We start from the raw sequence: 28,000 nt of genomic DNA, 5'->3' as shown, positions 1-28,000 counted from the left end.
TACGGGGAAATTTACACAGTACAAAGGAGTATATACAATATTTGAAATTAGCCCACCTACAGCATCAACATTAAAGTGATTTTATACATTAACGTGTTAATGATATATTTTATTCTAAAGTGGGCAAGTCTATATACTGAGTACTGTATACTGAGTTTTAACTGTATTTTTGTGCTCTTATACGCCACTGTTATTGTTACTTCTACTTAGTTCTTCCTCCCAAAGATTAATGTACACAATAGAGGGAGGAAGCTAAAATTTTTTTTCCTTTGTGTTTAGCAAGTTTTGACAATAAATAATGTCAGTGCTGCTTCTTGTTCTGACACATATTGTGCCGTAAAGGGTCTGTGGTAGTTAAAAACTGGGGAGTATTTGATCAGGCACCAGTCAGTGTTACTTTACTCTTTCTCTGGTAACTGACAACAAGGTTTCCATCACAAACTCATCGTCATAACTTTACTATTGGCGGACAAAAACAATGACCGTCATGAACAGTCTAGCCATCTTTTATTATCAACATAATTATAGAACAAAGGCAAATTAACACAAATAATAATCATTATAACAATAATTAACATTTTTAATAATAGACATTTTGATCTGTAGTGCACTTTAAACCTCCATACGCCTCCATGTTAAAGGCAGTTCAAGGACAAACAATCTGCTGAGCTGAGGAGGTTTTTCAGTGGAGTCATTTTGGTCACTTTGTTCAGGAGCCGTGAGGTGAAGAGTTCAGTGTTTCCTATAAAAACCAAACATACGGCCACGGTTTATCTCTTTCATGTGTGTCTGTGAGGGCTACGGGACATGAATACCACACTTATTGCTTTAAGTAGCATCTCATGAGAGCGTGTTCATCTCATGAGGGATTGTACATATAAAGCAAAGCCTGTTGAGGATGGTATGTGTCTCATCTATTAAAAGCTTTGTACATATAAAATTGCTGTAGGGACAAAAATCTAATTTCTGAAATGTTTGATTAAATCAGTGGGTTGCATATTTGTTTTCCCACAACTTTCCTGTCATTAACTATGACATGAACATATGTTCATTCTTCCCCAAAAATATTCTGTAAAAAGAAAATCTAACATTTTATTAGTGAGACCTCAGGGTGCTGGTTATTTTAACTCAACGCTTGCTGTGCACACTTGAGGTGAAGCCCTGAAGTCAGTCACAAGATTATTATTATTATTATCATTATTATTTTTTAAATCTGCAAGAGTTATAGTTGAGATACACTTTTAACAAGTGACAGCATCACAAGAAAATGTAACTAGATCAGCAGCTCCCAAACTTAGTATCAAGACCTCCAAAATGATCTTTTTTTTTTCAACTTCCCCATTACTTTGGCTTTATTCTTGTTAGATACTGGGTACTTTTACCACTCTGAGCTTCTAAAAATCCTTCAAATAAAACAATCTAAGAAGGAAAATTACAGTTTAGTTGAACTGGCCCCAGCTTCATGCTGTATTTAACATCCAGAGATGTGGGTGGTGTCGATCTTCTCGTCTAACTCTTGGCAAAAGAGCAAACAAGTGTATTTTTTGAAAAAGCCACATGATTCCTTTAAGGGGTCACCAGCCAAAAAAGTTGGGAACCGCTGTGCTAGACTACAAAGATCTGCTGGAGGAGAAACCCCACTTACATATGAAAGATTTCAGTCCAAGAGTAAGAAAATTAACTTGAGGATCTCTCAGTCTGGACTGAAACCCTTCACAGTGTAGTGCAACCCAAGTGACAGGAACTTCATTAAAGAAACAGACATTTCACGGTGAAGTTTTAACAATGAGCGTCTGAAAAATCCCCAAAAGTGTGATTGTCCCTCCAAACCCCCTCCAACAGAAACAGACAGGATCAGTGCAATTAACTGGACTCTCTCTCTCTATTATTCCAAAACCTACAATGTTAGAAAACAGGCAAGTGCTGATTAGGCTGGTGCAAACCATTTCTGCATGGCTGCATGTACAGCAGATAGACATGTACACACACACACACACACCCCCACAGGCAAATACACACTCATATTCACTCCACTCTTTCTAGCAACCACGCACACGCACACACACACACACACACACAAAGCAGCACAAAAATGGAGCATTTGCAGTTTCATTAAAAATATTTGCAACACTGACTCTGAAACCTCTCTGAAGTGCAGTCCTTGTATAAATTCAGCTTTCCAATGCAACTCCACCAGCTCTGCCAGTCTAAAGTTCATTGGTTCCAGAGGCACATAAGCGTGGCTAAAACAACTTTTTAAAAAATGACAGGAAAGATCAAGGGATAAGAGAGGATTAATGAAATGTCTTCAGTGTTTTCAAATTAAAACAAAAACTTCAATATACAGGGCAGGATAGCTTCAGTATCTGCACTGAAAACCAGTCAAATCATAAAACAGATCCATACTTTTGCTTGCTATTAGATTTTTTTAAAAACTAGATCCTGTCATTTTAGAGTCACTAAAACAAACCTCAGCTAAGCCAGTAGCCAGTAAAATCACCAGAGTGGAAGCAGTTGCCAGAGGCTGCAATTTTGGGAAGGAGCAATATCAAACCTGGGTACAATAGTCTGAGCAAACACTTGTTTTTTTCCTTATCTACTTGAATGTCAAACATATTAGTTTTACCACAAAAGAACAAAACGCTAAGGTATTTTGCAAATCTCAGGCCCTGTTCACACATGTAACTGCAACACAGCTGGTGTCACATAACTTTCTCATACAAAATAATAAAACATTTACTGCACTGCTCAAAAAGGCAGAAAAGGAAAATGATAGTTCAAAGGGGAAGACAAGTGTTAACAGGACACTGATGAATAATTAATTTTAAAAAAGGATTTTTGGAGCCACAGTGACTGCTGTCAGACACTGATTTTTTTAATACTACCACTAGGTGTCGCCAATATTTATATTTATTTATATCAAATTGTACACATACAGCCTTTAATTTTCATTTATGTACAAGGACATTAAATTACGAATAAGTGCCGTGGATGAGCCAATGCCAAGTTGTAGAAGAAATGTCAGAATATTTTAAATGACATTTCTTTGCAAAATGACTCAGCTTCAAACAGAATGTATTCACTGAGTTAATAGATGTGTGAAAAGGGCTTGCAGAAAAAAATGTATCTGAAACAACTGATGTGGTAAAAACTGCACATCTGGCACCTGTTCATTGATATCAAAACAGCCGTTTACAGCGAGTATTGTCACCCAGGTCTGAGAGGACTGGAACGGAAAGAGAGGTGGTCAGTTACTACAATCATGGTCGCATTGTGCTCTTCTTCTTTTGTCTCCGAGTCTCCTCTGTTACCAGGGACTAGCTCCCACCTCCCTCGTCTTCCTGTTCCTCCATGTTTTTGCGCGCCATCCTCTCTCTTCGCTCCGCCAGTCGCTGACACCGAGGACAGTCTTTACCTGTCCGGAAGCAGCCGCGATGGTAACACGCGTGACACTCTGAAAAGAGATAAACATTACAAAAACAAGGGTGAGTTATGTAAATAGGTCAAAGGATTTTATATCACGTGTCACCTTAACAGAGGAAGATGACACAGAGAGCAGCTCCCATCCCCTAAACCAAACAATGCAGCAGTGTTAACACAGCATTAACCAGTTAAACCAGTTTGCCAACAATGACATGTTGAGCACGAACACAACAACCAATCAGGATCAGACCTGACGGAGGACAGGTGAGGAGGAGAGTATAAAAGGTGCAGGAGTTAAAGGCAAAAAGGCAGAAGGCAGGAGGAGGCAGCTACGTGAGAAAGCTGATATCCTGGGAAACACACACACACACACACACACACACCACACCCTAAACCTGTTCAGACACATTCCTTTTCTCCAAGAGTCCTTCACAACTCTTCAGTCTCTCAACTCATCTGCTTCAACAGATAGTTATTACTCTAATCCTTGTCTGAAATGAGTTTGTTTCTGTTTCCAAAAAAGAAAAAAAATAATGTGATGAAAAAAATTTGATGAAATGACAAGCCATTCAAATTCACAAAATAGAGTTTATTTCATGTTCACATTAAGATGGAGCTTAAATAATATGAGGAAGATGTAAAAGCAACTAAAAAGCATAAATAACACATTGACTCTGACACATGTAGTCACCTCGCATGATAAGAAAAATCTTCAACAAAAGTCTAAACAACAACATAGTGGCTTAAAAACAATCGCAGACAAGGGAGCGCAACAACAGGCATCATGTTTCCTCTGAGATGGAGGAAGAACCTACATTTAAATTACACTAACTACTTACACGAACTAAATTACATTAACACTACCTCTGATGAGACTAATAAACTAATCCGAGAGAAAAAAACTTCACAGGCTCAGGGGCAACACCTGTAACAGACTCTTACAAATGTCCAAACTGAAATATGTGACCAATGAAATATAAACGTTGATGAAGGAAACACCACTTTGGTATAATTTGCCCTAGCAAGAGAAATTATCTCAAATTTTGGCTACAATCCATCTCTGGGTGACAAGCTGTGTGTGGCCAAGACAAAAAACAGTGCAGAGCTCAGGGCCAGAGACAAGAAACTAAACTGGTGACAACACACCAACATCTCCAGAATCTAAGCCAAAAAAAAAAAAAAAAGTCCATCACCAAACAGCTGCCAAACTATCTCCCCTCCACCAGCTGTGCAAAGCCATGAAACACCACCACAACCACAGTGCCAGGAACTCAGCGACAAATTGGGAGCAGTAGAGGAAAAGTGCGAGAAATGTCTCCAACCACGAGACAGTTGAAAAGGTGTGAAAAGTTAAAGATAGAGGATAGAAAATAGAAGTAGGACAGCACAATATATCTGATCATCACGGCATATATGCTGGCATACTGGGAAATATGCTTGCTTGCTTGCTTTACTGCCAATAATTAGATGAGAAGTTGTAATTGTGCACTTCTACAAGACAGTATTTGAAATCTACAGGCTATAAACACTGCGGAAAACATGTTAACAAGTGGGAACTGTGACCAAGTTAAACCTCTGTAAACCTAAATAACTAGTTTTGTTTGATACGATTAGATGAGGGTAACTATAATCCAGAAGCCCTCAGCTAAATGTTACCAATAGTCAGTCATTAGGATCAAGATGAACGTTAGGTCCATGTAATGAAGTGTAATTTGGCTGATAACTATTTTACTTCACTTACTTTAGTCTAACTCTTTGCTATCTTTTTAGCTTGAATAAGTCTTTTTAATGCTCCTACTCGTTTCCTCCACCTCTCTCAGTACAATCATCTGTGTCATTTATCTCTGCACTCTCTCCTCCGTCTGTATTGCTCTCCTTTTCTGTCCCTTCCCTCATCTTCCTGCCTCTGGTTACCCTCCTGGCTTTGCGGGTTTTACGCCCTCTCCAGTTAGTCTGGGCTACAGTGGTCGACCCTTTTTGGTCTTCCTCCTCAGCTTCTACCTCTCTTTTTCCATCACTTTCCCCACTTTCATCCTCCTTTCTCCTGCTTTTCCCTCTGGAGAAAACGGCAGACAGCTGATGAGGTTTCAGCAGTTTCTGAACTGTAAATTTCTCCCATTTGTCTGCGCCAGATTCTGATTTTACAGTTTCAGTTGCCTCCACTTTCGCCTTTGTTTTCATTTTCATCCCTCTCCTCAGCCACCCACTTGGCTTTCACCCTCTCTTTCGTTCCTGTTAGTTTCTCCAAAAACTGATTTTCAGATTCTTCCTCTTTCACTTCCGTTTTCCCTTCACATCTCTCTCTCCTTTTTCGAGAAAGCCTTGGGTAGACTCCGTAACCCCAAAACTTTCCAGCGTCCTTTCCTGTCTTGTCCTACTTCATCTAGACTCTCCATACTGCTGCATGTTTCACTCTCACTGTCTCCTTTGGACATGCTCTTCTTTAGTCTGTCTATCTGCAGAACCTTCAATAAATTGACTTTTTCCCTTTTTGAATGCCCATCTCTCCTTTCCTTACTCTCTGCTCTCTCCCCCTGGTCATTTCCTTTCTGCTCACCCTCCTCCACCCTCTCTGACTCTGACACCTCCTGCTCCTCTTCACTGCCTTTACTCCTAGAGAAAGCTTTAACCAGCTTTCCAGGAGTAAAAGCTTGAAATATTCCTCCTCTTTCCTGTCTCTCGTCTGCCGTATCCCTCGCCTCTTCTCCCATCATTCCACCCTCCTCTTGCTCGTCTCCGCTTATCTCCCCCCGATCCACCTCTAGCTCTACAACCTCCTCCCCTCCCTCCCCCTCCCTCCTGTCACGGGAGAGGGCCCTCGCCAGCCTACGAGGATTGGAGATCTTCCAGTCTCTCCAGATTAGTGGAATGAGGGGGCGGGGGGAGGGGGCTCTCGAGCCGCCCATGCCTGCCACCAGCAGAGTGGGCTCACCTTCGCAGCGCTGGCACTTGTTCAGCTGGAAGGGGAAGATGATGTCTTTGTCGTTGCCGCAGAACTCGCACACGAAACCCTTCGCCTGGCACAGCTGGGGAAGATTGAAGAAAAAGTGACAGACACCGGATTAAGATCAAATAACAGTTCCCGAAGTAACCAATGTCTTCTGTCTAGTGTTAAATCTTCATAACAAATCTTTCTGTCTTACAAGAAAGGGCACAAAACAAAGCAGATGGGTTTTCTTACCACACAGCCAGCTACGTGCGTGGTACCAAGTTTAAGCAGCTCTTTCATCCGGGGAGCCAGTTCCCCGTTGCGCACAGCAGTGAGGTCATTGAGGGAGAAGAGGTGAAGGTCCTCAGTTAGGTGACCCGGCAGGCTGTCGAACTGGTCGAGCACCCTGAGAGAAACACACACACACACACACACACACAGACACACTGCTGATTCCCATCTCGAGAGGGAGCATAGATTTGTGCAATTTAGAAATTACTGTGAAACTCAAAAACATGTACAAACAGATATCTTACTCTTTAGCAAAACGACAGGTCTTGAAGAGATTTTTCATGTGAAACAGCTGCAGCCTCAAAACCTAGATGACAACAAAAAGGGAAAAAAAAACTGGTTACATCAACAGACAAAGAAAAAAAGAAGACCAAAAAAACCACACAGCTACTGTGTGAAACATAACAATAAGGAACAAAAGGCAGCTTCAGATCCCGATTACAGCATCTATACGGTTAAGGTGTTCAATATTCAGCGTCTCTGCCAGCTGACTGAGGTGAGCAAGCGTCAAATTTCTCCTCTTTCAAAGTGCAAGCAGATACAAGCTGCTTGGACAAAGGATTAAAAACAACCCTGTACAATTTTATATCACCATGAGAAGGTTTTCTAAGGCTTTTGGCACAATCCTGCTTTATCACATCACTCCATCACATCAACTCAAATGCTCTGTTCTATTCTACTAATAAAATCTATTTAGTGCACACCAAATTCAATCCAATGTACTCATAGAAACACACTACACACTGAGGGTAGATTACACAACCAAAAGGTGAAAAGAATGCACATCTCATGTCCCTGCTTTGGAGGGTTTGCTGTTGGATTACATTTAAGGTTTATGCTTGTACTACTGCTGTCCACTGAGCAGCAACTGTGAAGCAATTAGTCTTTTTATAGCATCATGGTCTTCATGGTAGTTCTCAATGGCATGAATGGCTCTATTCATTCTGATTTCCCACACAGATAATTTGAGTATTTTAAGAAGTCACAAGTTTGCTGTTTTACAATTAGGAGACTTTGTGCTCAGCAAACAGCAGTTTTTTGGTGCACAGTGGCTTTTTAAATTACATTACTGGTTACAGTGCTGGGATTCCCACTGCAGTCACTGATAAAAAAAAGAAAATAAAAAGACCTAACACAGCCAAAATTTGCAGCCATCTGGGTAATGGCTAATTTTCCATCCCCCTGCTGCCTCTGTACTCACCCTGACAGCCTCCAGTGCTTTAATCTTTTTGTACAGGCCACTGTTGATGTCATTGGGGTTGAACAGCGGGTCTCCCGCGATCTTGCTCAGCAAGTCCCGGGCAAAGTTGCTGACATAGTACTTGCTAAAGTCCCACTTTCTCAGCACTCGGCCGGGAACCACTGCCTGGGCGTTCTCGTGGCAGCACTGGCAGAAGTAACGGCCGAGGTATTCACAGTAACGCAGTCGCTTAATATAATCTGGGTTGGGAAAGAGGCAGAAGATATACAGGCAGGGTAGAGGTAAGAATAGAAGACAGTGTGTTTGAGCACAAAAAGTACACTGTCAATGTAAACAAACATTCAGTGTTTTGACAGGGTTTCAATGGAAACATGTACGAATGTATGTTAAAACTATAATGACTTGCAAAAATCTCAGGACCAAAAACATAAAAAAAAAAAATAATAATAATCTAGAGGTATTTTTCTTGGACTGCTGGTCATACCTGGGTCGATGCGGGTGCCACAGCCGGCGCAACGGTAATTCTGTTTAGCCACAACTATCTTCCTCCTAACAGAGAAAAAGAAAGTGTAAGTAAAAACACAAACAACACAAAAACAGTGGGAAGCAGAAAACCAAACATACTTCAGTTCAAAACACATCACATTACAGTCACTGTGCGTCTCCTCACAGTTATTATGAGAAGTAATGAGATGAAGCCAGCAGTCTTGTTATCACTTCTGAACAACAAAAGTATACTCATTTAAAATCGTGTTGGCTCACCCAGCCAATTCTGCCATATAACTAGCAGCTTATTAGAAAATATTTCCAATTACTTAATCAGTGGTCCGTTGAAACAAATGAACTACAAAAAAAGAAAAAAGAAAGTGAGAATATCAATAAGGGAAGGTAGAGGTGGACTCACTTGGGGGCAGGGTGAATGTTGAAGATGATCTGCGGTCGAGGCGGTGCCCACTCGAGGTTGCCTCTGACCCGAATCCTCAACTTGTAGATGTCTGCATGTTCACCGTCATCAGGTGAGATCGGCAGAGAGTCTGGGATGGGCAGCAGCTGGGAGACACAGGCGAGTTGAGTGAGTTCAGAGTTCAGTTTCATCCTCTTACTGACATGGGTTATCGCATATTGAGTATGTAAGCAAAACGTTGTACCTTCTGTGGAGCGTCGTGTTCTGGGACCAGCCAGTCGAGCTCCGAGGCTGCAGGAAGCTGCATGCCCTCAAACTGCCTGAGCAAACCCATGGCTACTGACTCAGCAGAGTTAGACTGGAGGAAGGATGGAGAGCTGGAAACAGAGGAGATAACAGATTTTTTAAATGCCTGAGTTTGTTCTGTTTGCAGCTAATCCACAAAAATATCCCCAGTGTGGTTCATATTACCACCAAAAATGGTAAACCTTCAGTGTGTTAAAATCAAAGCCCCTGGTGAAGTCCTTGTTTAAATTTTTACCCAATGTGTTATTTTCTGAAGTGAGTAAATCATGTAATAATTATTGAAAAATGAGAGCAGAGAGCATGAGCGTCTGTGTTACTTACATGGACTCGGAGCTGAGAAAAGACCTGGTGCTGGAGCTCACACTGCGCTTTATGTCTGCATCTGGATAAAACAAAATGACAGAGATTTGAACACAGAGGAGCAGGGACAGCCACAGAGATTAGAAAACCATCAGTGGTTGTACAATAAAATCTAAATGTTATGGATAATTTGCCACAGCTAAGCATTCAAAGTTATAAGACAAAATGATATAAGAGAGATGTGATCAGGGATAAAAAAGTAAGATAAACCCAGGAGGATAATTTCCCTTTAAAATTACTTGAGTCAAATTCCCTGAAAAACCAAAATCACATCTGATTAAAATCAAGCATAATTTTTATATATTTAGCAGGTAGCGTGCGAGAGACAGCCAAAGAGATTCAGTGGTAGAGATAATGCTCTACAAACAACATGTGAAGTAAGCAAAGACATGAAGCAGTAGAGGCATGGCAGAACAGTGGACCACTTGCATAGACTGTTGTGTAACAACAGAAGTTTCTTCCCAACATATCAGATCAACATTCGTGTTTGCTCATATAAAACAGTGGTTAGATTCAGAGCTGTTACAGAGCAGCAAAGAGCTGGATAATAAGGTTAGTCAGCAGCAGCAGGAATCCACAAATGGCTTTTGTTGTTTATGTACAGAAATTGCATTATATTGGAAAAATTAAATAAATAAAAAAAGAAGTTATAGTTCCACTAACATGATTGGCCTGAATTGTGAATGAAGATCATTTGACCTCAATCACAATTGTGTGCGATATTCTCTTGCTTCATTTGCACTGACAAAGTGATTTTACTGCACATGCACAGGAAGATTTTCATCAGTGGCACAAAAAGCACATGTGAGCAAACAGGGCATGGTGATTGGCTTTCAGTAATTTTGTGTCCAGAGAGGTGAGGTGCAATTGCAGCACAATTAGAAAGTGCACGAGATTAAGAGGAATATTGTATCACTGGCAAGATTGATTCATTAATCTGTTTACCTCATTTAACTCAAAACTGCAAACACTGTATACACCATGACATCTAAATGAGATGTGCTTAACAGACCACTTACTGACATTCTACCTACTGCTGGCTCTCCAGATTAGATGTGGGACATGGGGAAAACTGGCTAATTTAGGAACCAATAGATTTTCAACATTAATAATTTGACATTATTTTAGAGATGACTAATGCTGCTTTTTAGAAGATAATCACACTAAATATCTATATGTTCTCAGGGACTTACTACACTACAAGTTATGACAGCCTAATTGTCAATACAGTTCTATTAATTTGTAATTTCATACAATGAGTAAAAAATGTCATCACATATGATTTCAGTTTTAATTGAGTGGTTTCTGATTCTGATTAGGTTAATGGATTTTTGTTAAATTCAGTTATTTTAGTTAAAGAAATAGAATTGAGTATAAATCATTTGGGGATGTCAGGCTAGGTTGAGGCATTCAATTTTCATTACAATACAGAAAAATGTATCACTAAATGCAGACCAAGAAAACAATGTATTTTAACTAATAACAGAATTTTGCCATAGCCACAATCCCAAGAAATATCTGGTCTTCTACTGTATCACAGGGTGATATTTTATTGATGTATTGTCCATTATGTCATGTTCATAATAGGTTTCAGTCACACAGCCTATTTAACTTTGATAAATCATCACTTTGCCATAAGCCCACACAAAAAAGACCTGCAGGTTTTTCAAAGAGAGACAACTTGTAGCGGTTTGATTTCAAACTACAAAAGGGGCAACAAGGTGAAATGATGTGTATGTGACAGCAATCACACCTCATTCTCACTGGGACAACGTTGGAGATAATGAATAATGGAGTTGTTGGTTGGATGGATGAATGAATGGATGGATGGATACGCCACAGAAATGCCACTTTGTTAACCTTGCTTGCCTCCTCCCATGAGCCTTCCCAAACTCTAACATGTACAGGCACATTTGTCCTCCCGCACCACCAGAACCCTGGAGCTCTGAGCAACAAGCACCGACACAAACAGCCAAGCACACAATTCAGCTGAGGTGAGGAGGCAGCTGGCTCGACTCCAAACTGAAAACAAGACTTTTTTTTTTTTTTGGTAGGATACTGGAGGAAAATTACCTTTTTTGTCTGAATAAAATGAAGTACAGCAACTTTCAAATCCACTGAACACTATTAATTCAAAGGGTTATTTCTTATCACCCACCCAAGGATAATAGTTTGAATTTTAAGTATCTGGATTCAGGATGGTGTTAATTTTCAACCATGAGAAGTTTTGTTATCAGAAGAACACAGGAAGTGAACACTGTTACTGTCCACTGTGATTACCTAGTCAAGTATCCTCCTTATTTTTCTTACTAAAAACTACTTGCTTTTGTCTGGTACTTTGGCTACTTTCTGTTTCTTTCAGTTCTTTCTGTAGGCAGGCACTTTCATGTCCTTGTGTGAGTACAAACAGCAGGGTAAAATCAAAAGTGAAAGTTCGCAGGACAGGGATTTATACATACTGAGAGCTGTTTGGACAGAACCAATTAATGATTGAACAAAGGCGGAAAAATATGCTATAAACTGGTAATGGAGAGTTATGCTTGATGCCACACCCAGTTAAGCAGGAGGGATTATAGACAGAAATTCTCAGTTTGGAGAAGAGCCATCAGCTTCCTCTCAGGAGGAGCACCGCCTCAGTTAGGAGCTAACATGTATCTATGGAGCCTCGCCCACCCGTCCAGCCTGCAGATACCTGAGAAGAGGGAGGCGAGTGACAGGGAGAGGCCGTTCTGAGACACCGCCAGCAGGGACTGACCCTCACAGCCATCTGAGAGACAGAAACTAACACTCAGCACAACCATCACCACAGGCACGAATATTTTCAACACTCCACAGAGCTGTGTGTCGGTGTCACAGGCAGACACACTGTACAGTATACTACACCGATACCGTACATGTGCAAGTCATGCAGTTACACAGCTCCAAACAGTTATGAATACACATACTGCAGTACTGAGAAGTGCAGTTACACACAAACACATTAGCAAACGCATCTCGGGAACAAAGTACATGCACACATAAAATCCCACAACCCATGTTAATCGTATCAAAGCATTACACGTTCACATGTTTCTCTATGTTAGTGATTAGTATCTTGTGGTTACTATTTGTCACACAAAACAGCAACTGACATCTGTTTCCCTAATTCAGAGGAACATGTTTCAAAATGACTAAAGTTTTCCAGCACCAACCACTCCCTTTCAACTAAGTGACCATATTAATCCTACATGTATCAACTCCATGACTGTAATGTCTGTATGAATAGCAACACTGTTGAAAACTGAACTCTGTACTTTGTACTCAGACTTTCCATGTTTATGATCCATGGTAATACGTGACATGCTTGATGAGCGATATGAAGACAGTATGGTGAAGAGGTTATGGCTTATGACCGCAACAGAAACAAACTCATTCATACAGACAGATAATGAATTCCTCAAAGGCTTCCTTTGAATTTTGGATTTAAAAATTTAATACTTTTTTCAAAAATAGATGTTTATGTTTTGGTCAAAGCTGCAGCCTGTGCGTGATCGAGTAGCTAGCTAGCTAGCTGGCTTAACTGACAAATTCACAAAATGTGCAGTTATATGTCTGTCACACTGATTTAGCAACTGTGACACTCAAAAACAAATATCAAAATATCAATATTCAATCAATATTTGTGTTTTTTTTCCTCCCTCTGTGATAGGCTTTCCTGGTGCTCCCTCATTCCCTCTCTCTACCTCTTAGTTCACACTCCTCCACCTCCTCAGCTGAGCCGGAGTCAGACAGGCCCTGGTATGAGTCCTGGGAGCTCCTCCTGGAGCCTCCGCTGTCAGTGGAATGAAAGACTGTAGGAGAGGAAGGAGATGAGAGATAAAACAAAGAATGAGATGAGTGAATGACAGAAATCAAGAGTAGCAGATAACACTATATACAACATACTGAATATACTATGAGTCCTATTCATTCATTTCAAACAAGATTAATCAAGGAAACGTAATATTTTAGAACATAACATATTCATATCTAGTATTTTATCATTTGGGCCTGTGGGCTGTTTTTTCTGTATGACCCTCATGAATACCAACCTAATCCATTTTATAGTGTCTTTTTCTCCTGTAGTTTTGTTCCTTTGTAAAATTTGTTCTCATTAAAGGATCAATGTATATTTGTCAAAAGATATCCATAAAATGGCAAAAGATCAACATAAAATGTGTTTGTGGACCAATAATCATATGAAGGAAACATCATGCACCTGTACGGATGACTATGTGTTTTATCTAACAGCGTTAATGCTGGCTTACAGTGCTGGGATGTGGTGCAGGGCGGCAGGCGGTTGCGGCGGATCTGTTGCCTGCGCAGGCGGATCTTCTGTTTGAGCTGCTGAATCTCACAGTCACTGTCTCCCTCCTCCTCGCCCTCCTCCTCCTGACGCCGCAGATTATACTTCATCAGCTCAATGGCCGCAATAAGGGACTCTGAAATGCTGAAATGAGCGTTCTCCTACAGAACAAAGAGAAATTTGTTTCAACCATCTAAGCATTTGGTAAGCACTTGGCTCTAATTTGCATAAAAAGTCTATATAAACAACAACAATTGATCCTCTGACTCATCAGTTAGCACTAACACCAGTTGTAATTTGTCATGAGTCAAAATGAACCAATCACTGACCTTTTCAAGGTCAGCACAGCTGCCAAAGTCCTGCTCTGACAGGTAGCTGATGAGGCTCTGGCCTTCTGACGGCTTCCTGAACATCCCATCTGGGACATTGCTGTACTTGGACCCATCTGAAGCAACCAAAACATACACAACCAAACACTGTTACATTTTTGCACATAGGTGGTTTAGTGTTGGAATTTTAATGTAATCTGTTTTAGCTTTCAAAATAATTATGTGTTATGTTTTAGTTTATTGGTATTAACTATCTTTCTAAGCTAAACTATAAACTTTCTAATGCACTGTAAGCTCAACTTTGCTATAAATAAAACTTAACTGTAAAAAGCACATTATGAAGTATTGCTAACAGAGTATCAGAAAACTCACGAGACTCCATGTAGAGGGAACTGGGGGTGCTGGAATCACTGGACTGAGGTGAGAAGGGGCTGTATTCCTTCATACAGCAGTCATCGCCTGCCGATTCTAAGAGACAAATAGTCCATGTTAACAGCCTCTTATCCGCTACATGCCAGAGTCACTAAAATCAATCAAGAAGTCTTAAAAATTGATGGGAACATGCAACATCATTCATACCAGAGCAGGAAAAGCGACTGGTTAAACACAGCTTTGACTGTATCATCGTTTTTGTGTCAAACAATCAATAAAATCTATGGAGATGGTTCGTTTTATTGCACGCAGAAACAAACATATAGCTGCTGAGTGTATAATCTAATAAGGGGTGCACAGATTAAAGTTCCCTTGTTGATGAAAATTTCAGTGATACAGAAATGATACACTTCCATTTACTACTGTTGTGTACCAAGCTGGTACAGAAGATGATAAACTAATATTGAAGCACACTGTACAGCTGTTTCCTTCTGTATAACTATCTCCTATTTGTACAGCATAAACAGGATAACACCTGCTGTAATTCATCTTTTACAATTACACATTGACTGATATATACAATATATCTGTAATGAAAAGAACACTTGAACACACCACGATACTTTCAATGAAACACTTCAATGTGTTATGAAAAATGTGTGCATGAGCAATGACAGTGATCATTCATGGTTTTGTCACATCAATTTGACCTGAATGAAACAAACGACCAAAACAAAACAGTTAACAAAAGAACCTCATATTATGAAGTTGAAGGCAACATTGAAAATGAAAATGATGGAGTTCATCACCATGCAGAGAGAAATGAAAAGAGGGGTGGGAGGGGACAAGTGATGGAGTACAGTTAAACTGCACTGCCAACCTGCTACCGGATCTTCTATTATTATGGTGATTTTTCGGTGGCCCCCTCCTTTGCAAAAACAGCAGAAAAAGACACGAGAGAGATAGAGCAGAGAAAGAGAAAATTACCTCAAGCCAAGAAGGGGAAACAGAGAGCAAAGAGTGTGGAGATGTTAACTTTCAGAAGTGTTTAAAACCTTCAAACAGGAAGTATGCACCTTCAGTGAGAGAATGTGGCCAGACTGCACCGCAAAGAGTCACAGATGAACACAGACTATGCAACCCCATCTAAATCTCACTTTCACTTTACCCAGGCACTGCACAAGAAGAACTGCTAAACAGATGTCTTTCTATCAGCTGCAGAAAGCTGATAGGTCATTCTAAGGAAATGCAATCCTTTAAGCCTTCATATCATTTATTAGAAATAATACTACATACAGTTCAACCACACGTAGATTTCAGTTCAACCTTTCTGATTCAAATCAATCATAACTAACATACTAACAGATGGGAAGTAGCCACCTATCGTCAAATGAGTTTCCTCTGAGCGTACTCACCATTCCTGAGTTTCTGATTGATCCCTGTGTCAGAAAATGAGCGGGTGTGTCCTCGGGACCCCCGGCCCAGCCCCCTCTGGCCTTCTGAAAAAGATGAACGCCTGGGTGGGGGCGGGGCCTGGGAACTCCTTTCCAGGGGGCGCTCCGGGGTCTCGCCCTGCTCGCTACTGTGGGTGGAGCTTTGGGAGTCACGGCGACTACGTTGCCCCAGGTTACCGATTGCCAGGTACTCTGGACCGTCATCATAGTCGCCATCACCAGAGTCCACACCGGTCTCAGGCTGAAGGGAAGTGGGCGTTGGGGACTCTGTGAGGGAGATAGATGGGACAGGGTCTGGGCCAGGAGGTGGAGTCACACCCCGCTCGCTCTCCCCCAGCCTGGACACGCACACCCAGGGAGCTCCTAGGCTGCTGGCTGGAGAAGTAGTGTCTGCAACACAACATGTAGATCAGGTGGGGTTGTTGAGAAGGATGGTTTTACAACATTTTCCAAATCAAAACACACACAGGTTACATGTACGTCTGTCCTACAGGAGGGATTTTTTTCTTCCTTTTTCCCCCAATTTAAAGCATTTTTTACTTTTTCTTTTGGGTTCTGTGAATAAAAACAACTCAACTTGATGTAACGTTCGTCTTTAACGTAATGAAGTTATAATATGTTAAAATATGCTGAGGAGAACCAGCACAAATTGGTTTTATCCATTGGTTCTATCCAACACTCTTCAATAACCAACCTTGTCCACAAACAATCAGGCCTCTGTATGGTTAACTCAGGCAGTCTATTCACATACAAACTGTAGTGCATTCATAGATGCCCTGACGCCACCCACTGTATCCCTGTTTACACTGATGACAGAACAGAGACCATTTTCTTTTCGTTTGCTTCATTCAGTGCGCGAACTAAAAAAATCTTTCGCTTAGATACAGACATACGCGCAAAGTCTGTTCCTCTTTTATTAGATCTTCACTGAAATTCATTTTGTGGAATTCTCTCGCTAAATTCAAATTTCATTATTGTCCTCTTTTCCTCACTTGTGCTGCTGCTGTTTTGGGATCCGACTCCCGTAGCGCTCCCGGGTTTGTGGCTGGTGGCGACTGCTTCTCGCAGAGAGCAGTTGGAGGTGGTGAGCCTGCGGTTTAGAGTTTCTGCTCTGGGCGCCGAGTCACGGTTCCTCCAGGCCCCACCTGCCCCTGGCAACACACACAGGCTCTGGCTCTTCAGCAGACCTAGACATGGTGGACCCTTCAGAGGGGACAGCTGGAGGGTGAAAAAGGAAGGACATAAAATATTTAAGGTCATGTCTTCTTAAACATCATTTTAAAATGAGAAGAAGGATGAACAACTAAATTATGATGTAGCAGATGCACAGCTCCAGCATTTAAGACAGTTCCACAGACTCACCCCAACAGTGTCTACTTGGGCCAGCAGTTTGGGGTTGTTCTGCTCCACAGCTTCCAGACACTGAAACATGGCGGTGACGTGGGGCTCGCTCAGCAGAAAGGCATCATCTGAACAACGAGAGAGATACACAGGTGAGGAGATAAGATACAGAGAAGGATAAATAGTAGAGTATAATAGAGGACACAAAAAAAGAAGTGAAAGAGAGGAAGTGGGGAAAAGAATGTGATTTTAGCCGTTTCTTACTTTAATTAACACTAAACAACAACTTCTCATGTATTAAACAGGACTGCTCACCATTATAGTATTTACGTGTATGTCCCAGATGCCTGAGAAGAGGTCTGAGCTGAGCCGACACCATGTGAACCTGTAAACTGTGAAGCAGCCAGCGCTCGGCCTTGTAGCTTTCACCAGCACTCTGCATCCCGCTGCTCAGCACCGGCTCCAGGTGACTGAACTGAGGACGGACACGGAGAGAAAGAAAGATATGTGAAGCAGATTGGCAGGGAGGAATGGAAGATGGGAAAGATGACAGCTGGGTTACAAGCAGGACAATGAAAAATGCTTTTCATTTGATTATAAAAAGCTAATTCTAATGGTTTAGTAATATGTGACGTTTGTGATGTTTTGTTTCTATCGTCCACACTGTTTGCTAATTAAACAGCACTGCAGCCAGTATCATGTGATTGTCTTCACTGGATTTGCTGTGGTTGATGTGCCATTCTTGCAGCTGACAAATCAAATCTTCTCCTGTTTACTCCAAATACAGTTTACTACTGTTTGTGTGCAGCCCAGTAAAGTCTGGCAGTCTGTATAATCTTCCATCTAGTCGCAACTGTTCACCACATAACGTAAGACCTTTTTAATACCACATAAGACACACTCTAACAACTTGTTTGTCATGTTAAGAGCCTGTTCTTCACACCAGTGTCACCTGTTAATAGATATGTAACTTCTCCTGACAACCAGCCACCACGTACAAAAAGAAAGTTCTGATTAATGTAATTGTCTACGACAGTCGAGAAAAACAATAAAGAGTTTTATAAATGAAAATGTAGATTGAGTTTTTAAAAAGGGAACTGAATTCATTGCTTTTTAAGACTTTTCAATCAGCAGATAGCATGGGTTCAGACAGGCCTGACATAATGTGATACAGACAACAGGCCTGACAGCTTTAACAGAGTGAGCATTGAGTGAAATGAGGAGTGAGAGAAACACATCAGCACAAAAATAGGGGAGCGAAAACAAGATATCAACAACAAATCATCACATGATGATTGCATCATGGCTGAGTGGGCCATAAGCCCTGCTGGACAGTGACAGGGGGTTTAAAGAAGATAATTACATTTCAAATACTCTGAGTCTCTTTTCTGTTGCACAACACTGTTAACACTTCACAGAGGACACTGGAGTTGACTGTTTTCCACACCACAACAACTTAACACAACCAGTAATCCAGGAAGTGTGGTGACTTTGCTGGGGTCATCTTTTCATAGTACTAACATAGCACAATAACATTATACAAAAGTAGGAACTAGTGTTTTTGTCCTGCAGGCAGACAGATTCTGAAATTTAACACTTACTTTCACTGTCCAATAAACAAAAACAAACACAATTTACCAGTTAAATGAGAATTGGTTTCCTGCCACAGTGACTGTGGGGCAAACAAACTAATCTGCCATAGCTTAAAATATAACATTCATCAGTATATGGATAATGCTGACTATGCAGAATGGCAATTATGCTCTCACAAGTAAATCCACAAGTAAAAGCATGTGTACACATCACTTGTTGTGTGTACATATGAATTACAGAACCGAAACATCCTTGCCCCTCATCTGCAGTAAACATGGAACCCGGAAAGTTCTTGAAAATTTCCAACACTATTTTAAACTTTGAAACAAGCCAAGCAACAACATGACTCATGATAGGGAAATAAATAAAACTACTGTGTGAAAAACCGATAAAAACCAAACTCAGACGCCTTTGTAATAAGACTTTAAAAACAGGAACTAACTGTCTATCACAGTCAGCACTGCGAGTTTTGTCAGTGACTCATTTCCCCTTCAGCTGCAACATCAGTGATGCTTACATTTGCTCCTTTTCACATTCTCCCCCTCAAAATTAATGTCTAAGTATAACCCCAATACATTATTTCTTCAGTTGGTGGAAACTGCTTAAGATTATGATGAATGTAACATATCATATCTTTACATCACCTCGTCACCAAATTTTTCAAGGAATGTAATGAGAACTGTGCGACAAAGTAAGTTCACAGTTTGAGAGCTCAGGGTCTAACTACCTTACACTGTTAAATGAAATATAATTAAAATCTATTTTTCTTTTTTTTCCCTTTTTTTAAAGGACTCTGGGTGTTAAGGTGTGTGTTGCCTCCTGTTTCAAACTGAAGAGATTTGAGCAGCGACCAAACTATTTACATGCAACCCTGTATCGGGCTGGCAGTGACCATACCTGTTCAACATGTGAGGCGAGGTGAGGGCTGATGTAGCGAACACACCACACAAACGGCCAGTAGTCTCTCTGCTTGTAGTACACCTGCAGCACAAAACCAGGTGTAAGCATAACCCAGATAGAGAATAGCAGCTTCAATGAACACAATAAGTCATTAAGGAGAGGGAGCGCGTCCCATATTTCAGTATTTTTCCCTGAATTTTAGAAGGTCAGCTGATAATGATAAGCAACACCTGTCTGATAATGCAAAAACTTGCTGAAGTGTCTTTTTTAAATTAGCCTCTACATCGATAAAGCATGTGATAAAACCTGTTACACGCTTTCCTGGCAATGTCTGTGTAAGTGAGGAACTTTCCTGGTAAATAATCTCTCATGATGTGAAGGTATTTAGTGTCTTTTTCTCCAACTTTCCCACTGAAATAGAGACATCATGTGGCACAGGTAAAGCCTACATTTACTAGTAATGTAACTATATTTTAATTACTTCTGTACAGAGGTTGTCAGTGGCTGTACAATGTCATGTCACAGGTGGAACATGGGTAAAATGAAAATAATGAGCGGGGTTATGGGACACAGCTAGAATCAACAACTTCATGTCCAATCACAAGAAAACATTGTGTCTTTTGGCCAATCATGGGTTAAAATTTCACAAATTCTAACTTTGACCTGCAAATCTGCCAAAGAGCTCACACTGAAAGTGATCAGGGATCTTCTTTGTTTACAGATTGCACAAAAAAAACAAATATTTGCAAAAGGGAGAGTGGGTATCAGTCAGATCTCCTGACCTGCTCATTCTTCAGTCCATGGCTAAGGATGTTATTCATGTCCTTGTGGAGCCGCTGCAGGCCACCGTAGCGTGACCACACATTGGGGTTGTTGGTGGACACAAGACCCTCCACTGTGGTCTTCAGACTGGACAGCAGCTTCCAGTGCTCCCTCCTGGAAGGAAAACAGGGCAACAGGAAGGAGTGAGGCAGGAAGTTTAGGAATGAGGAAAGCGGTAAAGAAGTGCTGGTGTTAGCAGCGTTGTGGCTTGAATCATTACTCATGTGAACGAAAACACTTTCCCGAAATTAAAAACTGCATCCTCAGCAGTTAAGTTACGAAAACCTACCTTAACTCTGAACTCAGTGACTAATGTGTTAGCAGTATTACCACATCCTTTTCTACATAGACAAATACATAAATGCTGTCACTGATTTAACTAGAAGTCTGAAGACCTAGGGCATTAAACCTTATCTTTAGGATACAGCTATGGGAAACTGTTGTTCAGAGAGAGTCGGATGCAAAACTAAAAGATATCGGGTCACATTCCCTCACAAGCTATAAAGCGATGGCTCATGTCCAAGAGTTCCTCTTTTTTCACTTTAAGTCAGCAGTTAAACTGAAAACTATCCAAAACTACTCTCATAATTGCCAGATAAGAAGTCAGATAAAAGTCAGAGGGTACCAAAATCCCTTGGCTGCACAATTTAACTGGTCATCTGATGCTTTTATCTTTATCATTTGGCACGCTTAAAAACAATCAGCCATAAAACATGTATAAGATTTGAAGGTCCATAACTGAATCCAGGACACAGACACCAGGACACCCTACAAATGTTAAGAGAGAACGACCAGTTGAAAAATAAAGGCTATGAATAGCACATTTATGGACACGACAAGTCTGTTTTTATAGATAGCAGCTGTGTTGAGCAGTAGCATCACGAGTTCAGCTGCCGAGCTAACTAATCAAATCACGTCATGTAACATGGAGAGAGGGAGGCTGAATGCTAGAGAACATTCTCCACATGCTGTAGGGCATGATGCATTTATGCAACAACAGAGGTGTGTGTGTTGTGCCCATGTATGTGTGTGTGTATGCTGCACATTAAGGAGTAAAATTCCACAAGGCTCGGAGAGGTTGCAGAGGTTAAAGATTAACCTGACAACTCTCTGATTTGTTTGGGCATGTTTGTGTGAATGTGTCTAAAGAAGCGTCAAGGCAGAACTGTTTATACAATCTGACCTTTCATTCTTAGACAAACAATGAGGATCTAAAACTCATCATGGTGCACACTGTGGTGGAATACAACTAAGTCTATTTACTTAAGTACAGTACAGATCTGAGATACTTTCCACTGTATAACTTCTACTTCACTACACTTCAGAGGGAAATATTGTACTTTTCACTTAATTTACATGACGGCAGGATTTAGTGGTCACATTACAGGATAATGTTTAACATGAGGAAAAACATATTGAGCCTATAGAATGCAACACAATGTTAAAAATTAAATCAGCTGTGTCCTTGTTATGTTTCAGATGTAAATGACTTGGTCACAGTTCCACCAAAGAAACATATCTCCCCTGAACTTCTCACATGATTTAATTAAAATAACTATTCAAAGCCTGCAGAAGTTGAATTATTCCGGTTTTTACAAAGCAAAGTGAAAACAGCCTCAAGTTTAAGTGACAGGTTTTTTCTTCTTTCCTCTCCCATTTATCATCTCATGACCACTCAGATTTGTTTGGTGACCCCGTGGAGGGGCCCAACCCTTATGTTGGAAAACACTGAGCTTAACTAACTAAATGTATATAAAGTAGTTAAAGCAAGCAGCAATCATTCAGTGTAATTAAATTTGATATAACCATCAGAGGGGCTGATTTTCTGCAGGAAGAGCTTCTTTTTTTACTTCTAATACTTTGAAGTTCATGTAGTTAATGATACTGTACTTTTGCTTAAGTAGCTTTTTAGAGCAGGACTTTTACTTGTAATTGAGTGTGTGTACAGTCTTGCGTAGGTACTTTTACTCATGTAAAGAACACAAGTGGTTCTTACACTCGCAATGGCCAACTTAGCTCATCAACCGTGAACCCATAATCCTATCAAGGCAGGAATTTCTTCACTAAACACTGAAACTACTGAAATGAAATCAGTGAGTACACTATATTCACTGTTCAGAGTGAAAGGTCATTAAATTAGTTACTTGTTACAGCACATCAGTGTCAAACTTTGTCAACTTGTGCAGCATTTACCAAAGACACTCCTCCCAAACATAATAAGTAAACGTAGCGTCAACACATTATTGTCTGTTAAGAGCCTGGAATAAACCAAGAAAAGCAGCACGCTTGTTCCATTAATTTGAACCACAGTTACAGCCTTTATAACTACTGTGTGAATATAACTCTGAACAACACACCCAGTGACAGCTAACAGCTAGAAAATGTCAACTTCATTTGACAGCTAGCTTGTTAGCTGTTAGCACAACCTAGCCACGGGATAGCTAGTAGTTAACTATTAGCTCGTCAATGCTTTAGTAGTTTAAGTATAGCAACAATGATTGCTTTGGCACCACCAAAACTCCCATTAAACAACAGTGAGTCAAACACTTGAACACTTGGATTTGGCAGGTTGAAGCCGCACAACTAATGTTGCTATCCTCAAGCTGTCAAACCTTGACATGTCAGGTTAGCTTAGCCTAGCATTGCGGCTACGTTATAAGAGAGCGACACTTTTCCACCACTGCTACCCGACATTTTTACAGTGCCTCAAATTGCTTGAGTTACCACTACAAAAGTCAGAGTTGCCGGTCTCGAATTAACTAGCGAGTGGGTCTTCTCTAGTACCGTTTCCAGTTTGAGTGTTATGTAACCACGGTCACTAAGCGCCCGGCTACCCGGCTAATCAGCCCAGCCCAGGCTGTCACTCACCTGCGCTCCTCTGCCTCTCCCTCCGCCGTGATCTCCATGTCCTCCGAGAGGAACAGAGCTCCGTACAAAGCTGCCAGCTTCCCCGATGTCTCCTGCCTTTGCTTGGTGCAACGGAGTTTTATCGCAATAGCGGGATTGCTCGAAAGCGTCACCCGGACTTCCAATACTCCGCCATGTCTGCCCTGTCTGTCCGAGCCCGTGAATCAAAACAGTGGAGGCCGCATGATCTGCACTCATCAGCAAGTGGGCGGAGGTGTTGTCCTCCGCTGCTCTGCCCACTTTTTAAAACAGAATAACGCTTCTATTTTGGAACAAATTCATAGTTCATTCTCTTCAGTTATTCCAACTGTGTATTAGCTGTGTTTTTTGCAGGCATACAGTATGTAAAGTGAACAGTTAAAGGCGTTTGGTGAAGAAAGAGCTTTCTAGAGTGACACGACCGCATAATGAACTTTGGGCAATGCTGCCCCCTGCTGTTATAAATTGGTATTGCAATTATGACTGCTGCCCCTGGTTTGAACTCTTAACACCTACGCTTTTATTCATAATCAAATAAGATGCAGTGGTGGAAGAAGTGTGTAAGCAGCATTTTATTGTTGTTGCATAGTACAGTTGGCTCACCACATAAATGTGTGTGGTCATGAGATGATAAATGTGAGAGGAAATAAGTTCTGATACAAATATTTGTTTTCAGTTTTTGGACTGTATTTTCATTTAGTTTTGTAGAATCCTGAATAGTTTGACACTTCTGGGCCTCATTTAAATTGAATTATGTAAGAAATTTAGACGAGAAATGGCTCTTTGGTGAAACTGCTAACAACTCAGAGACATCTGAAATGTGACAAGAAGACACAACTACACCTCATTTTTTTGTTAGAGGTCATGGCCTAAAAGGTTGAAAACCACTGATTTAATCTCAAATATTATGGTGATTTAAAAAAAAGAAAGAAAGAAAGGCACCAGCAAAAAAGAAAAAACTTTTTTTGGGCAATATTTCATGTCCTTATGCATCTTTCTCATGCCAGACTCTATTATGGTATATATAATATTATTATATTTATATTATATTATAGCATTTAAATTTTCAGGGAAATCAAAAAACTGTTTATGGAAAAAAGACCAGTTTGTAAATGTCTGCTTTTGTCCAATCCAGTGAATTTAATTCCTGACAAATCAAGAAACTTCAACTCAACACAATCCAGTGGTTGCACACAATTCCCTAAAACATGTAGACATATTAGTAAAATTTGAAGGGAGGAAAACGGTGTGGAAAAAAATAACTGGCAAACTTTTTGCATTTTATTTCATCATTGTATATATTCAATGATCCATCCATCTCTAAGCACAGTGTGTGCCACCATCTGCAACAGTACTTTCATATCATCCCCACATGATGGCACCACAGCCTTGAACTGTGTGTAAACTCTGCACACAGTGTAACATAACTCAGTTTCATCACTTGATGGCAGTGGCGAGTTGGGAGGGTGCAGAGACTGTAACAGTCGATTTCCTTGATAATTGCGAGGCGTGTCTGAATGGAGGACTGAATGGTGAGTAATTGCCCTTGCATAATAGAGAGCACACGCGCGCACACACACATGCACGCAATGTGGTCAGCTCCTGCAAAGCACAAATCTCCACTGGGATTACATAAGACTTCCTTCCCTGTGCTGTGTGATATACATGTCACGAGAGATTCTTTGGTACCCTGATGACACTGTGACAAGAACATTTCACAATTGTTAGTAGCTTAAGTTTTGCGGAAAAGAGGGGAAATCTGATCTTATTTCCTTACTCTCTGAAAATCAGGGAATATACCAACATACAGTACAGTGAAACCTCCAGTACTGAAGAAGGTTTTCAGGTCATTTCCTTAAAGGTCATGCCGTAATATTACAATATAAAAATACTTTGTCACAAGAAAAAGTATGTGCTGAAAATCCAACTCAAACAAGAGTAATGAAGTATTGTACAAAAAATATTTAACGTATCAAATGTAAAAGTACTGATTATGCAGGATGACCCTCTTGACAGTGTTATTTTATTGTATTATAGTGTTATTGTTGATGCATTTACATGTAATAGCATTTTGATTTTGATCTCTGGGCAGATAAGATGCATCTTAACATGAAGCATGTTATGTTTTCCTGTAATTTAATGTGCAATTTAAATAAAAACAATCATGTTTTGACCATTATCACTAATATTGTTTATATAATCAAAGATTTTGTATGCAAAAATATACAACGTATCTCCCAAAAATGTAAAACTGTAAAGTAGCATAAAATGGAAATAGGTTCAGTGCCTGAATGAATGTGATATATATATAATACACATGATACATTGAGCTGAGTGAGTCAAATATGTTTCCTGACTCCTGACACGTATCAAAATACGTGTCAGTTGTCTGGGCATATCAGGACAAGCCGATAATCAAGTCATAAGGAGGAGAGCTATTGATTGAAGCTTTCGTCTTCATTCATACTTCTGCATTTACTCAATTGTATTGTATTGTAAGTGACGCAAGAACACACCCCTTTCATACCACAACTCTGTTTGAGGTGCTGTGACTCAGAGCCACGTCCTGCTGCAACATGAACACACACGACGAGTGGAAAGTAGGTGAATAGGAGGATCTGTCACAGTGACGGGAAGCCCGGTCGATCCAGTTTTTTAGTTTGCAACAGTGTGTGCCAGTTGGAACCTGAGGTTGCCTTTGGTTAGTTTGGTCTTTTATAATGTCTTCATTGAGGAATCGAAAAATTGATGATGTGTTTTTTGTTTGTTTTTTCGTCTCATTCAGCAAAAAAAAGTCAAACCTTTCTGCAGTCAGAAAGTTTAGCGGACGTGTGGCAAGCAGCAAAGAAGTGAGGCATGGTGTAGAGCACACTCCAAAGGCCCCTTATTTAGCCTAAAGGATGAATTCATGTCATACAAAATCTATCAACTAGTGTCACATTTATCTGCAGTGTCCTGTGTCACACATACATCAGTGCCGAACAGGGAGTGTACTGTTAAACTGGGACCAAACTGCTTTCTAACAAGATTTGTGACATGATAAAAATTTAGATCAAATAAAAATCTAAAGCCGTCCAAAAGTCAACCCAGAAATGAGGCTAAAAATGAGTCAGAGGGGCCGTCCCACATCCCTGTGGACCCAAATGATGGTTGATCAGATTACATGTAACTTTGTAAAAACTCTAAAAGGGAAATTGGATTCACATGGTGGCACCTGTAAACACAGGAACCCGGCACTCCATGGAAACTGGTGTTTACTGCAGCAAAGTGCAAATAAGTGCAACACAGTGCAGCCTCATTTGCTTCTCATTTTGTAATCTGTAGCAATTTGTATCTTAAAGGTTACAGATAGCTTCTAGTATCCAAGAAATGCAGGTTATAAGGAAGCTTTTAGAAAGAAAGACAGGATATCTTAAAGGTCAAGTGAAGTCTGGCTTTGTTTTCAGGAAGAAGAAGAGATTGTGACTCAATTACTTGGAAAGTTGCTGATATTTTTTTCTCCTGAAAAGCCTCTGTTTTCTGACCAGGGTCAATGAATTTGGAGCAAAACAGCCCTCATTCTCAAATATGTCAGTTTGCGTCAACTGGCCGCTGTAATTCAAAGGAATGAAAGGTGGGAATGAATAAGGTCGTAACATGTTATTGTATTTTCTTCCAGTCACAATTAGATATCGCAAGATCAGAGTGTTATTTTAATCTTTTCACGTCGCCAGCCGTGATTCCTTAAGACAAACACCATACCCGCCCTTATCTTCATCACCGCACACAGACACTCTGACGAATCCACTGTATGCAGTAATATGAAGTAATATGTTGAAAGACAAGCGTGGCGTTCACAATTTGATATCAGACGTGACAAATGTGTGAGACTGTTGAGCCAAGCACAACACTGAGTCAGTCAGCACCTGGAGAGAGAAAAAGAACAGAGATATTTACACAGTGAATGACAAGAGGGACACACAAAGGCTTAGAGACCAAACAGTGAACTTTATATAAAAGACAGATTTCATTGATTCATTAAAGAGGGAGAAAGACAATAAGGGAAATAAGTACAACAAATAATTCCGTACAATGAGAAGTATTATGTCGACTTCCAGTTGTGAAATCCACATCTGTTGGCAGCAGATGGCAGTTTAGGGGTGATGACAGTCACACTTCATGCCAGCGTTCATGCTTTTGAAAATGACCACCTTTCTTGGACGAGCAGGGAGGCGTCATCTTTCCCTCCTCCTCCAGAGAAAGGCAAGAGATTGTTTTATTTTACATAACTTCCAGGCGAGCGCGTGGAAACTATTTACTTCCCGCATGGAAAAACAAATTCCTCCAAACAAACAGTCAGATTCTGCAGAGCGTTATCAGTGTTATGTCCGGTAGCTCTGAGGAGTTGCGGGAAGAGGATCAGAACTCCCCTGTGGAGATGATTGTTGACTGGGAAGTCATGAGGTCAGATTTGGCTGAAGACTTAACTAGTAATAAACTCACTGATCTTGATTCAACGGACACATTCACAACATAGATGTATTGTATTTTCTTATCACAGCCATGCCATATTTCTACAGGACTGC

General features: G+C 40.5%; 1 protein-coding gene across 2 annotated transcripts; it reads right to left on the bottom strand.

The window, feature by feature from the left end:
• Window positions 1–490: 490 nt before the first annotated feature.
• On the bottom strand, window positions 491–23,801 carry rubcn (rubicon autophagy regulator). 2 transcript variants are annotated; one of them, XM_018673099.2, is made up of 21 exons: window positions 23,418–23,801; window positions 20,510–20,663; window positions 19,725–19,808; window positions 17,550–17,709; window positions 17,256–17,362; window positions 16,886–17,111; window positions 15,855–16,283; window positions 14,440–14,535; window positions 14,068–14,183; window positions 13,701–13,899; window positions 13,137–13,244; window positions 12,107–12,181; window positions 9,376–9,436; window positions 8,993–9,125; window positions 8,749–8,894; window positions 8,329–8,393; window positions 7,845–8,083; window positions 6,889–6,950; window positions 6,605–6,758; window positions 6,356–6,449; window positions 491–3,454 (listed from the first exon to the last, which is right to left on the bottom strand). In XM_018673099.2, exons 1-21 carry the CDS (start codon window positions 23,453–23,455, stop codon window positions 3,318–3,320), a joined length of 2,883 nt encoding a protein of 960 aa, XP_018528615.1. In that variant the 5' UTR covers window positions 23,456–23,801; the 3' UTR covers window positions 491–3,317. The 2 variants fall into 2 exon arrangements, with proteins under 2 accessions (XP_018528615.1, XP_050933283.1); XM_051077326.1 differs by lacking the exon at window positions 12,107–12,181.
• Window positions 23,802–28,000: the final 4,199 nt, after the last annotated feature.

The sequence above is a fragment of the Lates calcarifer genome, linkage group LG17, assembly GCF_001640805.2.
Source record: "Lates calcarifer isolate ASB-BC8 linkage group LG17, TLL_Latcal_v3, whole genome shotgun sequence".
NCBI classification, from domain to species: domain Eukaryota; kingdom Metazoa; phylum Chordata; class Actinopteri; family Centropomidae; genus Lates; species Lates calcarifer.
Note: the sequence above shows the minus strand (reverse complement) of the source record. Positions and strands in the feature narration are given on the sequence as shown.

Excerpts from the sequence above, each read along its gene's own strand:
- rubcn (XM_018673099.2), bottom strand. The coding sequence starts at position 23,455 with ATGGAGATCACGGCGGAGGGAGAGGCAGAGGAGCGCAG. Across the intron at positions 8,084-8,328 it reads TGGCACCCGCATCGACCCAG|ATTATATTAAGCGACTGCGT; the intron begins GTATGACCAGCA and ends TTCCCAACCCAG. Across the intron at positions 6,450-6,604 it reads CGCACGTAGCTGGCTGTGTG|CTGTGCCAGGCGAAGGGTTT; the intron begins GTAAGAAAACCC and ends AATCTTCCCCAG.